General features: G+C 44.3%; 2 protein-coding genes across 8 annotated transcripts in view; one reads left to right on the plus strand and one right to left on the minus strand.

Moving 5' to 3' along the window:
- The first annotated feature begins 278 nt into the window (after positions 1 to 278).
- On the plus strand, positions 279 to 2105 carry ascl1a (achaete-scute family bHLH transcription factor 1a). Its single transcript, XM_029742261.1, has 2 exons — positions 279 to 1035; positions 1188 to 2105. Exon 1 carries the CDS (start codon positions 436 to 438, stop codon positions 1018 to 1020), a length of 585 nt encoding a protein of 194 aa, XP_029598121.1. The 5' UTR covers positions 279 to 435; the 3' UTR covers positions 1021 to 1035; positions 1188 to 2105.
- Positions 2106 to 5387: 3282 nt separating this feature from the next.
- LOC115180065 (flocculation protein FLO11) overlaps positions 5388 to 15021 on the minus strand; it is a 58898-nt gene continuing 49264 nt past the window's right edge. For 6 of the 7 annotated variants that reach the window (XM_029741964.1, XM_029741965.1, XM_029741963.1 and 3 more), the window contains 5 exons: positions 13315 to 13385; positions 12902 to 13012; positions 12730 to 12827; positions 9448 to 9517; positions 5388 to 6224 (listed from right to left, as the gene is read on the minus strand). In XM_029741964.1, coding sequence (XP_029597824.1) covers positions 5973 to 6224; positions 9448 to 9517; positions 12730 to 12827; positions 12902 to 13012; positions 13315 to 13385 — 602 coding nt within the window. In that variant the 3' untranslated portion in view covers positions 5388 to 5972. The remainder of the gene's footprint in view (positions 6225 to 9447; positions 9518 to 12729; positions 12828 to 12901; positions 13013 to 13314; positions 13386 to 15021) is intronic. The other variant, XM_029741962.1, reaches the window with a different exon arrangement.

The raw sequence follows: 15021 nt of genomic DNA on the forward strand, positions 1-15021 counted from the left end.
CCAAAGCAGAGTTGAATGAAAAGTAACATTCTATTACTTCTCAAAACTCTCAAGACATCTGGAACAAGTCTGCATGCTGCAACCAGTTGTGATTTGGTGACTGTTTGTTCAGTGGTTCAAGTGGCACGCGTCCGGCGTACGCATTGCAACAGCACAGGAGCCAAGGTGAATACAACTAGCACGAGGAGGAGGCGTGGTCAGGTCCAGCGCGTGGGGTTGCCAGTGTAAAAGCCCCGCTACTAGCCTTTCTCAGGACTCAGTTCAGACTGAGGAGTGTGCGAGGCAGAAGCCCACAAGACCGCCCATTAAACAAGGCTAAAGTGAGCATTACGCCACACGTGAACGCCACGAGCAGGACGCACTGCTACAGATCCAATCCAAAGAAGAACTCTGAGATTCTCTGCAGCTCTTATTTTTATTTTTCAATACGTGCCGATGGACATCACAGCCAAGATGGAAATAAATGTGAGCCAGCAGCAGTTCATGCCGCCCTCCTGCTTCTTTGCTGCCGCAGCGCAGAGTATCCAGCTCAGCCCTACCAGCAGCCAAGGGAGCGGCAAGTCAGCGTCCAAGGTGAAGAGACAGCGCTCATCCTCGCCGGAGCTGCTAAGGTGCAAGAGGAGGCTGAACTTTGCCGGCTTTGGGTACAGCCTGCCGCAGCAGCAGCCGCACACCGTGGCGCGGCGGAACGAGAGGGAGCGCAACAGAGTGAAACTTGTCAACAACGGCTTCGCCACTCTCCGGGAACACGTCCCCAATGGCGCGGCCAACAAGAAGATGAGCAAAGTGGAAACGTTACGGTCGGCGGTGGAGTACATTCGCGCACTGCAGCAACTTTTAGATGAGCACGACGCCGTGAGCGCAGCGTTTCAGTCCGGGGTCCTGTCGCCCAACAACTACCCCAACGAGATGAACTCCATGGCAGGCTCTCCAGTGTCCTCCTACTCGTCCGATGAGGGGTCCTACGACCCTCTCAGTCCCGAGGAGCAGGAACTCCTGGACTTCACTAACTGGTTCTGAGCATCAGCCTTTAAGGTACGAATGTTTTTATAATAGGCCTATCATTCATATTCTACAAGTACAGTATTATGCTTTGTTATAATGAATATTTGCATTATTACGTTTTCAAGATAAATTGAAAATAACTGAGCTAATGTCTTACCTACTTTTCTTGTCCGTTACTATAGGAATATGGATCAATTGAATGATGTAAACTCTCAGCATGCGCTCGGGAGGATCACAGAGGAGCTCGCGCCTTCTAGAACAAGACGCACTGAGCTGGCGTTCTGCTCCGGTCGTCCACGTACCAGTCCACCTAAAGGAACGGCCTTGCAACCGGAGAAACTGCGGACATGCAGGCCAGTGTTGAGCCAAGCGCCAAAGGACTAAAAAAGAAAACGGGCTCTCCATGTCTGACAGCGTGGGAATCCAACCTTCCAGCACATTCGCCCACGAAAACAACATTTCAAAAGTGATTTTACAACAGCACACAAAACATTATTTAAAATGTTGTTCTCAAACTATGCTTAATCCAATCAAAGAACATAAACACTTCTTTGTAAACTCCTGTGACATTTAGTTCTAAAATGCTTCCAATGTGCGGATTTTATTATATGAAATTCTATATCAAACATGTTTTTGAAATATATCAAGATATTTTTGTATGTAAAGAGATTTTTTTTAGATGTTTTCTTTTGTATATATTTATATTGATAAGTTGCTCTTATCTCTGGCCTATTTTAGACTTGTATAATGCTCTGCAGCTGGCTATTCTGTGTATGGTCATTGATTAATGGGGTTTCAAGAAGGGGTTTGACACTCCGGACGTTTTATTTTAGCACCAATGTGTCTTATTTAAATAGGAAATACAGGTTATTGTATTTGAGTTCACAATGATCAGTTCATGAGTTCACGATGATCAAAGGTTATGCAGCTATTGTCCAAACAGAGCACAATGGCGATTCATTGTCTATTGCTATACTGCCAGCTCTACACTGCCTTTACTTATATCATGTTGGTTGAAAAGAGAAAAGCCTATAACCATATTTTCTACACTCTAGTCTCATAATAAAACATTTTCTAGTATTTCCTTTTGTACCTCAAAATTGTGCGTTTGCATTTTACATTCACTTTTAGTTACAGTGTGTTTGACTGGAGACGGAATGGGGGAAAGATATGGGAGAGGGGGGATGAAATATATTTTTGTTACATTTTTTTAATAGAAATATAAACTATTTTATGCACACTTCCACCAACGAATTCATGCCATATCACACATTTTACGCGCGTCTCCATATGCGTAAAAAACAGTACATTCTGTAATATAAGGTATTAACATACAAATAGAGTAATACAACAATAGTAAATTCGATTCCTCAAGAATCCAATAGCCCTGTTTATAGCCCGAGGACACTTAACGGGGTGATAATACATCTCGCCTGGCGTTAGGCTAGCTGAGACGTGTCATGAATATTGGAGTGTTGATGCTGCATGTCAATTCTGTTGTGCACCAGCTCAATGCTGCAGCGCGCAAGCGCGTGCATATCAGAGTGAGAAAAATATGTAGCTACAGCCTAGCACCCAAAAATAGCACTTACAAAAGTCCCAGTTGTGACGATGACTCCGTTAATCCGTCTATGCCATCCTCTCAGTGAAATCCCTTACAATAAACTCTTAAAACAACTTTAATAAATGAAACTGTATAAATAACAGTGAATTATATCAGCTGACTATGTTTTTGGAAACTCTAATATATTGTGCAATTCTGTAAAACAAACAATCCTATTTGTAATTGAAACATACTTATTTCGTTGACAAACCATCAAAATTAGGATTCTGAATCATATAGAACTTTAGGGTTTAAGCTCTGAAAATAAAGTTAATTGCAATGCCAAGAAAAAACGTAAAGCTTGAAAAGTTATTCTCGTTTAGCCTACGTGTAAATGATCTCACCTTTGGTAAGTTGCAGGTGCCTACAGGAAAAAATAGACATTCAAACAGTTTTGCAAAGGGCACACATAACGTTCAGCTTCATTGCACTCTGTAAAGTGTTAAGGTGCCAATATATTTGACCGCAACTGTAGGCTCTATATTGAAACTCACATTAATCAAAGGGAAGGACATCATTTGTAGTTGTTTGGTTAAATGCATTACAAAAGTTGGCACTTGGTAGGCTTGTTTGCCTTGGTTTGTAAGATTCAATCAATGAAACAGAGACTGATGAAATATTTTAGATGACAATATGTCTCGTTCAGGTACCCATCTATTTCCTGAGGCCAAGAAGCATCGAGTTTGACAGGCAGGGACGCGTTAGCTTCGAGGCGCGTGGCTGGTTTAATGAGTGAACGCGGTTGTCAAGTGGTGGAGAGGAGACCGCGCATTGAATTGGCTGACGGCGTGTGCCTTTCCTACAGCAGCGCGCCGCTAGCACTCAGCAAATGCCCTGGCGAAGAAAAAAAACAGTTTGGCTGAAGTTAAACCATTTGTTGCGTGCAGCTGCCAGAGGGAATATCGTCAAAGAGTGCCAGGTATTGTTCGCCACTATCTCTAGCTGAAAGGGTTATTGCTCAGCAGTTATTGCTGTTACCACAATACAATATACAATTCCTTGACACCAAGATAAACAGCATAGCTGATGTTTCGTTAATGATTTATCCGGTAAAATTATAGTCACATAAGAATATATTCGAAAGCTTGGCTACTAGGCCTACATATTATTTGAGTGGAGCCTAGTATTACATAAAGCCTGGGCATTGTGTATAATGCACCATTATCTAACTCTCTATGGGGACAAATACGGATTTGAAATCTATCGCTGAGACCAAGTTCTTTATAGACAGGACACAACGTGTATTTTCTGATGGTGTTAAGTCAGGTTTCCTTGATGTTACGAAAGGTGTCCCACAGTGTTCGGTTTTGGGTCCTGTACATTTGACTAACTACAGTATATAAACAATATTGGTTTGTCTTTAAAAATGTGTAGCCTTCACTTGTATGCGGGCATACTGCTGTGTATTCTGCTGCCCCTTTCTGTTGACAAGGCTCTATCTGATCTTCAGTCTGCCTTCATTGATTTACAGAAAACCTTTATTCACCTCAAACTAGTATTAAATTATATGTTTTCTAGAGCACATGCACTTTAGATTGTGTTAACATCGATTGTGTCCCTGCATGCAAATATCTGGGCATCTGGATAGACGATGGGCTGTCTTTTAAAAAGCATATAGATGATTTAGTGAAGAAGCTGAGAATAAAATGGGCTTCTTCTGTAGAAATAAGTCCTGCCTCTCGCGTAATAGTAGAAAGCAGATCATTTTATCGACCTTCCTACCGTTCCTAGACTATGGTGACATCATCTATATGAATGCAGCAGCCATTTCATTAACACCTTTAAATGCAGTTTATCATAACACTTCATTTTATTACTGGTGACAGGTTCAGATGCATCACTGCATTACTAACATAATTACTAACCTTTAGACATACGAGTCACAGTACCATACCTGGTCTCAGGGATGGCTCCTCAGGAAATCCCTTCCGTCTCTGCTTTTAGTTTGGTGCCTTTTGGGGAGTTGAAATTGTTGATTGGGGTCCCCTTTGCTGAGGAATGTGATTGTTTTTCTTGAGTGTGTTTGTAATTTTGTATAGGCCTATTTGTATTATATTGTATTTTGTAAATGATGTATACGCTGGGCTCGCTTGGTAAATAGACCTTGCTCTCAATGGAACTCCCTGTTAACCTTTTACTGCAGTGGGCTAAATCAGGATCACACCGTCTTTCTTGGTAGTCTTAAACAAATCTACTGTACTTTGAAACGAAAGTATACACCTCACACGGTTATGGCCTAAAAAAATAAGAATTAGGCAACTGAAAATGTATTACATTTTGAGTTTGCATCCAAATATTATACTTTATATACGTCACAGAAGATTGAAACACAAAACCGTTTGACATAGAAACACAGAATTTTAGTTACATTTTTTTGGGGGGGGATTAATTATGAAAAAATAATAACATTCCACCCATGATTGCACTAGAGGGCGATTTGATCATTTGACTGCAGGAAAGGGTTACAATAAAGGTCAAATAAAAATAGATCTTACCAAGAAGGGCACAAGACACAAAAACGACAGGCAATATGTATAGCTCTCTTTAGTACCCTTACTAAGCATCATAGAATTTCTATGACACAGCTACCCGAAAACAGCAATGAATGGTCTGAACAATTCCATGACCGCCTGTCAGAGTGCGTTAACCTTTTTCTCCCCGACTCTGTCAAGCCCGAGGGAAATTAAAGAAAGAACTGCCATATCTAATTTGTAATTTCTTGCCGGACCCTCTCACTTAAAGCTGAGGGAGATGATCGAAAACACATAGGAGATTTAGGTTAGGTCATGCTTCATTTATTTTATTTTCATAATGCCACATTACTCAGTTACTAAAGAGGTGGAGAGCCATTATATTCACCCCCCCCCTATCTTAAAAACCCGCACAAAGGTTTGGCATAAATCATGCATTAAATCAATGCTTCATTTGTGCAAAAGTTCGAAGTAGCACCTGCATCATGCATTTTAGGATTTGGTCCCCCATGAGCAACAATTGTGTATCCCTTATCTAACTGGAGTCTAAACGTGTTATGTCCCTATTCAGTGCATTACTCATTCAGCATGAACCGCAACTGACAATCCCTGCATATTTCAGTACCATAGACAGCACCATTCTCAAGCTTAGACGTCCACCTTCAGTAGGCTATTTATAAATGCATATTCCAAAGGGTGTCTCCAAAGCCCTTTTCAAGAAATGTCTCAGAATGTCGACCTTGTTACATGAAATGTGCCCCCCCTCCCAAAAAAAAACCACATCTAAACAACAGCTTTAAGTGCATTAGCTATCATTTTAGAAAGGGAACCCTGTTGCCACAGTGTGGGGTAGCTAATGACAGATAGGGTTCAAGCCTGTGTAGCCGATGACATCACAGGTTGCTGGAGTCATCCAGTGGGTTGGCGATGACTGAGTTGTGGATTAGGACGAAGAGGGGCAGGTACGCCAGGAAGTCCAGCAGGTCCAGGGAGCTGATGTGTCGGAGCTCCTGTTTGATGGCTTCCTCTTGTTCTGGTCGGATGCCCCCGGCCTTGAGCTCCACTAGGAGCTGCTCTGCGCTGATACAGCCCTGCTGGGCCACAGCGCCCCCTGTCTGCCCCTCCAGCAGGAACATGAACAGCTGCTGTAGAGGGACAAACACTATGTCAATACAGGTGGAAAAAAGAGAGGCCTTTTCAATATGCAATGGTGTGGACTTGGTTTAGACAGGGCAGAGGTGGGTGTGTGTGTCTTGTGTATGTGTGTGTCGGTCGGTGTGTGCCTCTCCTAGCGTCTCATGTTACATCAGCCTGTTTCTAGTCTTGTATGAGTGCACCTGTTTGCACAGTTAAATGCATTCTAGGTAATAATTGGGGGGAGGGGGTATAATCCTCTGGCAATCAGCCCATTTCTACCCTCCAGCTCCTGCAGCCCAGTTAACAACCCTATCCCTACCACCAGCTCTATAATTACTAAGCCTTCCTCCACCTAGACCAGGCTCAGTTTCCACACCCATGGCCACATGCTTTCATGTTCCCTATGTGCCTTTCAGCAGCCTCGTCGGCCTGCCCTCCCCATTTGAATGCGACGGGCTGCCTTGCCTCTTGTGAATGGCCATCCTATAACCCTGGTCCATCTGAGATGAGTGGTAGTGTGTCTCAGGGCTGATTAAAGGGAGGGAGGGGCGGAGAAGCGCGGGAGGTACACCGCTGGGCACTTTAATGAGATTAAGGCCCCGCAATCCATAAAAGCGAAAAGGAGCCTCTCTCTCTCTTTCTATAGATGCACTTCGTCCTTCTGGAAAAAGCTAGTTTTACTAAGCTTTCATTTGAAATGCCCTTCAAAGTGTTTACCAAGTCTTTATTTCACTGTAATTACCCTCCCGGGGCCATGAAAGAGGGAGAGGTACCGCAGGTTGGAAGAGATTTTGTGATGTAAGCATGAAAATACCTTCATGAGAGTGATTGTGGTAAATGATAAACTATACTGTACATGGTAAAGATGGGCTTTACAGTTAGAGAGTAAGCAAACTACCTGAACTATTTTGAATATTATTACCACATGAATATACAGTGCCTTCAGAACGTGGGATTAAAATGGATTTAATTGACATCTACACAAAATAATCTGTAATGGAAGTAGTCAATACATGCTAGAATCACCTTTGGCAGTGATTACAGCTGTGAGTGTTTCTTGGTATGTCTCTAAGAGCTTTCCATACCTGGATTGTGCAACATTTACCCATTATTCTTTTCAAAATTCTTCACGCTCTGTCAAATTGATTGTTGATCATTACTAGACAACCATTTTCAGGTCTTGACATAGATTTTCAAGCAGATTTAAGTCAAAACTGTAACTCGGCCACTCAGGAAAATGTTATGTTGTCTTGGTAAGCAACTCAAGTGTAGATTTGGCCTTGTGATTTAGGTCAGGGTTTTCCAAACTTGGTTCCGCTGGGTGCAAGTTTAGTTTTTTGCCCTAGCACTACACCATTGATTCAAATAACCAACTCATCATCAAGCTTTGATTAATTGAATCAGCTGTGTAGTGCTAGGGCAAAAAACTAAACATGCACCCAGGGGGGACCCGGGCCTGAGTTTGGGAAACCCTGTTTTAGGTTATTGTCCTGCTGAAAGGTGAATTAGTCTCCCAGTGTCTGATGGAAAGCAGACTGAAACAGGTTTTCCTCTAGGATTTTGCCTGTGTTTAGCTCCATTCTGTTTTTTTTTTTATTTTCTGAAAAACTCCCCAGTCCTTATCGATTACAAGAATACCCATAACCCAATGCAGCCACCACTATGCTTGAAAATATGAAGTGGTACTCAGTAATGTACTGTATTGGATTTTCCCCAACCATAACACTTTGTTTTCGGGACAAAAAGTTAATTGCTTTGTCTCATTTTTTGCAGTATTACTTTAGTGCCTTGTGGCAAACAGGATGCATGTTTTGTAATATTTTTATTCTGTACAGGCTTCCTTTTTTTCACTCTGTCAATTATGTTAGTATTGTGGAGTAACTACAATGTTGTTGATCCATCCTCAGTTTTCTCCTATCACAGCCATTAAACTCGAACTGTTTTAGTCACCATTGACCTCATGGAGTGAGTCCCTGTGTAACGTCTGCTTCCAACTCACACCCTCAAACACATAGATCCCCTGAACGCAGCTCGCTTTCCAGCCCACTTTCCAGCTCACATTCTCAAACACATAGATCCCCTGAACGCAGCTCGCTTTCCAGCCCACTTTCCAGCTCACACTCTCAAACACATAGATCCCCTGAACGCAGCTCGCTTTCCAGCCCACTTTCCAGCTCACACTCTCAAACACATAGATCCCCTGAACGCAGCTCACTCTCCAGATCCCAATCACCTGAATTCTAATCACCTGTTCACACACCTGTATGTCATTATCACACACTATTTAGTTCAGTTCTTTGCAACCCATCACTGTGAGGTATTGTTTGTTTTGTGACACATGGCATTCGGAGTGCTGGGATTCCCTTGATTTACTCCCCCTGTGTATGATAGTTTTTGCCTATTCCCTGCCTGTACTTTAGCCTATCGGATTTCCTGTTATCTACCTATTGCCCGATCTCCTGGACTACGTTACTAACCTTTTTACTGCCTGTACTGTTGCCCTTTTGGACCCCCTGTGTGTGACTTTTTGCCTGTCCCTGAACCCAGCTACCTGCCTCCTCCTGTGTATGACCTTCTGCCTGCCCCTGGACCCAGCTACCTGCCTCCTCCTGTGTATGACCTTCTGCCTGCCCCTGGACCCAGCTACCTGCCTCCTCCTGTGTATGACCTTCTGCCTGCCCCTGGACCCAGCTACCTGCCTCCTCCTGTGTATGACCTTCTGCCTGCCCCTGGACCCAGTTACCTGCCTCCTCCTGTGTATGACCTTCTGCCTGCCCCTGGACCCAGCTACCTGCCTCCTCCTGTGGCCTTTACAGTAAATACCTGCTGCGCCCTGCACTTGAAACCAGCTCTGTCTCTCCTCGTGTTCATTACACCCTGCAACTTATTACGTGAATTGTTAGGCACATTTTTACTCCTGAACTAATTTAGGCTTGCCATAACGAAGGGGTTGAATACTTATTGACTCAAGACATTTCAGCTTTTCATTTTGAATACATTTTTACAAATTTTGAAAAAACATAATTCCACTTTGACATTATGGGTTATTGTGTGTAGACCAGTGAGAAAAAAATGCTCAATTTAATCTACAGTATATATTTTAAATTCAGGTCGTAATGTGGAAAAGGTCAAGGGGTCTGAATACTTTCTGAAGGCACTGGAGTCCATCGTCCATACTGAAGATGTTGATTCAACAGGATTGAGATAATACAAACAAAATGTTGTCACTACCTTTGCTTTGTATAGCTTTAATGACAAAGAATGGAAGTCCATTTTGCTTATCAGGGAACGCATAAATACACTGGAAAAAAAGAGATACAGACAGTGTCAATCAGGAGACAATCATGACACTGCAACTCTAAAAGATTTTGGTCCCTCAGAAGAATAAAAAAAATCCCTCTCCTTTTGAAACATCCTCTTTGTCATATAAATATGCACACATACGGTCAAAATGAATCCCATTACACCTCTTTGTGGATATCTCTACAGTGTCACTATAGTGTTAGGGTAAAGGAGAGAATAAACAGAAAAACAGGAGAGGTGGCCCAGTTGGGGAGGTCTGGGTCCCTGTGGCGGGTGTTTTGTGGCGGGGCTCTCCCATGTGATGCTGTGTTTGGGGAGACGTGATGGTAAAGTGTTCTGAGCCCATTGTGGTTGCTCACCGTGGCCTGTCCCCAAAACAATGCCCATGGATACGGGGACATCCCGCCACAGCTAACAGATAAAACTGCTCTGGATGGAGACAGTGAGAGGGTGGTGAGGGTGGTGGGCGAGGGGTAGTAGGGTGGGGTTCAGTGGAGGGAGGGGGAGACCGGGGATCAGGGCATGCTCTGGTGCAATGTGACCATTCGCTGACCGACACAATCTAGTCCCCGTTCAGATAATTAGACAGAGACATAGACGATTGTGTTGGGACAGACCTCTCCTGTCCAGCGTGTGGCACAGCGACGGCCGTCCCCCGGTCTCTAACGAGCCCCCCCGTGCTAATGAGCCCTCGTCCTTCCCCGGCCCGGCCCACGCGCTGAATGGCCTGTTAGGGGGAAAGAATGGAATCAGCACTCTGCCACCGAGTTGAGCACACGCCTGAGTGCCCACAGCGCTGCGACTGGCCCACTTCCCTAACCGGGGCCAAGACGGGAGGGGCTTGACGGGAACGAGGGGAGACAGGGCAGCTAATGATCATTAATTGCACTTGGTTTGCAGTAAAAGAGCCCAAATGACGGTGCAGGGAAGGACAGTCATGATAATGGCCGCCCCCAAACATGGGTCCGGGAAGGACCAGTGAGGAGGATAGCAGCCTAACCCACTTCTTTTGTTGGCCCTCCTACGGCACCCTGCCGTGGACAACCCAGCAGACTTCGTACTTACGTAATGTCCAACATTTTGGCGGTCACTCCTCCATTAGGGGGGCAGGGGCATGATGAGGTTGGGGGTCAGTGTTGGAACGCAAACGCATGCTGACCCAGGTAAAATCGAGTGACAGGGAGAAATTGAGACTTGTTTTTGGAAGAGGGGGGATTTGAGCAGGCCACAGTTGGTCTGAATGCAGTGTGAAGGAAGGAGAGAATGAATAAAAGCAGGTCTGAGGGAGAAGAAGAGGAGAATGCATTTGGAGGGACTCAGAAGTGAGAAGAAAGAGGGTGAGAGGTACATTGCATTGTGGGTCAGTCTATTTAAAGGTGAGCGGTTCAACCGTCTAGGGTCTCAGGTTTCCCTGCTCATTGCCAAATGAACACCTCCTCCCTCTCAGTGGTCTGAGTCACTCTAGTGAATTGGCAGGAACATTGGGAATTACTGTTCTACCATCATGCGGCTTTTGCTAGATTCATTCAAAATAATGCACTAGAACACCCCCCCCCCACACACACACACACTCACACACAGCACAACAGAGGTCAGAGTGAGGAAAGACTACTAGGAGTGAAATTCCACTACAGCTCTTCCAGGTTCAGGGGGGTTCAGTGGGGGCATGCGGCTCCACTGGTGTCCTGTAAGGGAATGCAACCCTGGCTCTGATGGGCTGCTGCTGTATGGAAATGTGTCTCTCAGGTCATGTGACCTGCCCTGGGGGAATAGCGATGTACAAGGAGGGCTGAGAAGCACAGTGTTATACAGGGACAGATGGACCGAGTCAGGGGCAACACGCAAGAGCAGAGAGAGAGAGAGACATTGAGAGAGAGAGAGAGACATTGAGAGAAAGAGACATTGAGAGAGAGAGAGAGACATTGAGAGAAAGAGACATTGAGAGAGAGAGAGAGAAAAATAGACATTGGGAGAGACATTGAGAGAGTGAGAGCAAGAGACAGAGAGAGAGAGAGAGAGACTGAGGCACAGAAGGGATAACTAGATTGAATAGTTGACTGAAGTTGTGAAGGATAGAAAAGGAATTGCGGGGGAAGGGGGAAATAACGGCATGGTACATCATTATCTGGGATACTCATGCTGGTGAATCCTCAAAGGCAGCCAGAGAGTAGTACTGTTGGGCTACTGTTAAAGATTAGTTTTACGCTAGGACTAAAATCAACAGGATTAGAGCAGGTAACAGGATCAATTTAGTTCAGCTAGGACCAGATGAGAGACTGATGCTATTGTTTTTTAGGGAAGGGTATTAAGATGACTAATCTTTGTCTTGAAGCTTGTACTTCCATTTAAGGACCTACAGATGAATATCGGCGGTTTAGGAAACTCTGGAAGTATTACATGCCAGTATTGTCTGAGATGTTAATGATTGGGCATGGTCCCTGTTAGATATATCCAGGAACCATTTACAAGTTCTCTGAAAAGAGTTCCATTTCCATGTACTGGACGTTAAAATGAATCACGGTCACAATTACTTCTTTCCAGACGAAACACCCCAGTCAGTCCCTCTCCATTTCTGGAGAAGTCAGACAGTCTACAGTCATAGATGGGATTGAGTAGGAGCCCCTTCTCCTCTTCACGGGGCCGCACAAAGGGCCAGCCGTAAATCAGGGGACCCATGACCCTGGCCTCGTTCACCCTGAGAGGGAGCTCTCACACTGGACTGTGTCTCCCTGAGCAGCCCCTGACCCCTGGAGACCCCTGAAGCTTCAGGCGGGCCCTGCTCACAGTACTTAGTACTCAGCCATAAACCACGGCCAGGGAGAAACGTGCAGTGTGTGGGAATCTGTGGCATATGGGACATAATGTAGTGACAGAGGCCCAAAACTCTGATCAGTGTGATGGGGTTCTGTACTGGGATCATGACTGCCCAGGTCAGCTTTAAATGGCCTTGACTAGGCGTGTTGTAGTCTTAATGTATTCACAGGCATACACAAACACACTCAAAAGAGTACACACACACAGAGGCATACACAGTGGACAGACATACCGATGCGTACACAGTGGACAGACATACCGATGCGTACACAGTGGACAGACATACTGATGCATACACACACACACTAGTATTCTTATTCATGGTGGGGGGTTCAGTGACACCTCTTCCGACTTCATTGTGAAAAGGGAGTTGGATTAGTGACTTGGACTACTCACTCCATGGTGGCTATTTTCTGCGCCAGGCTCGCAATCACAGCAAAGAGCCTCAGGTCTGTAAGTCCATCTGTCACCCTGAAATCCACCATCTCCAGGATCTGAGAGAAAAACCATCATGGTCAAAGTGATATGGAAGGTGTTGTGTGTGTGTGTGTGTGTGTGTTGTATTTACCCTGTAGACATATATCTCTTCTTCATCAGAGAGCAGCTCTGGAGGGATGATCTTCTTTAGTGCCAGCAGCACTTGCAGGCAGGAAATGTAACCATCAGCATCGCTGTCAACCTGAAGGGATCATCATCAACATTATCATCACCAACAACAACATCATCATGTAAGCAAAGTTAGAATCACGAGAGACAGGAAGAGTGAAAAGGAGAGAGAGAGAGTAAGATCTAGCGAAAGAGAGAGACAGGAATAGTGAAATGGAGAGAGAGAGTGAGAACTAGAGAACGAGAGAGACAGGAAGAGTGAAAAGGAGAGAGAGTAAGAACTAGAGAAAGAGAGAGACAGAAAACCAGGAAGAAAGAGGGAGTGTATTTGTGGCATAGTGTGAACAGAGAGGGTTTAAATCCCCTTTCACTTACTGCTTCAAAAGCCCTTTTGTATTCTGCCAGCTTCTCCTGGCTGAAAATGCAATACTTTGCCAAGAAGTCGACTGCAAGAAAGAAAGGAAGAGGAGAAGAGAGTAAATACAAACCTCTGTGTTTAACAGGCTCTCTAGCGGGAAGAGAAGCCACACACAACCCTCTGCTATAGTGTTCAATTCAAATCAACTGCTTACAAATCCTCACACATCACCAAACTGAAATATAAACTTAATATTATCTCAAACTGGGTTTATATCTTATTTCATACTGATCACAATACATCTGTGAGATTTTTGAACGTTTTCTAATAATATCTAGATATACAGTATGCCAGGATTCAGGTGTGTGTATGTGTCTGTGCGTGTGTGAGAGTCTGGTCTTTATCAATTAGAGGCCAGCAGCATCCCTCTGGTGGTGGTGGCGGTGGGGGGTGGGGAGGGGGAGGGGGCAATAAGGGCCAGACTACGGTTTGCAACTGCACATGGGGACAAAGATTGTACTTTTTGGAGAAATGTCCTCTGGTCTGATGAAACAAAAATATAAATGTTTGGCTATAATGACCATCGTTATGTTTGGAGGAAAAGGGGGAGGCTTGCAAACCAAAGAACACCATCCCAACCGTGAAGCACGGGGGTGGCAGCATCATGTTGTAGGGGTTCTTTTCTGCATGAGAGGCTGGTGCACTTCACAAAATAGATGGCTTCATGAGGAAGGAAAATTATGTGGATATATTGAAGCAACATCTCAAGACATCAGTCAGGAAGTTAAAGCTTGGTCGCAAATGGGTCTTCCAAATGGACAATGATCCCAAGCATACTTCCAAAGTTGTGGCAAAATGGCTTAAGGACAACAAAGTCAAGGTATTGGAGTCGCCAACACAAAGCCCTGACCTCAATCCTATAGAAAATGTGTAGGCAGAATTGAAAAAGTATGTGCGAGCAAGGAGGCCTACAAACCTGACTCAGTTACACCAGCTCTGTCAGGAGGAATGGGCCAAAATTCACCCAATTTATTGTGGGAAGCCCGTTGGAATGCTACCCGAAACGTTTGGCCCAAGTTAAATAATTTAAAGGCAATGCTACCAAATACTAATTGAGTGTATGTAAACTTCTGACCCACTGAGAATGTAATGAAAGAAATAAAAGCTGAAATAAATCATTCTTTCTACTATTATTCTGACATTTCACATTCTTAAAATAAAGTGATGATCCTAACTGACCTAAGACAGGGAATTTTTACTAGGATTAAACGTCAGGAATTGTGAAAAACAGTTTAAATGTATTTGGCTAAGGTGTATGTAAACCTCCGACTTCAACTGTATATATACGGATGTTGAGGATGCCACACGTCTACAGTGGTCAACATTTCAGATTGCAACCGAAGGGACAACATCTCGTTTGCTATGATAGCTAATCACACATCCACGTCAATTTCAGAAAGCAAATCTGGAGGAGGAACATAGAAAGCAGCAGAAAGGGGAAACGGGAGAGTATGGAAGAGAATGGGAGAGAAGCAGAGAGGAAGGGAAGAGAAGGGGAGAGAAGGGGAGAGCTCTTTAAGCTGCTTCCACTTCAATTCAGTAGAGATGAGGAGTCCTCTGAATAATGGATCTATTCATTGGGTAGCAGAAGAAAGTAACAGAAACAGAGTTTGTATCAGTCTGACTTAAACCCCTGGACCTCTGGGTTGCTCCCCGGTTGCAGG

Source organism: Salmo trutta, chromosome 40 (genome assembly GCF_901001165.1).
Source record: "Salmo trutta chromosome 40, fSalTru1.1, whole genome shotgun sequence".
NCBI lineage: Eukaryota > Metazoa > Chordata > Actinopteri > Salmoniformes > Salmonidae > Salmo > Salmo trutta.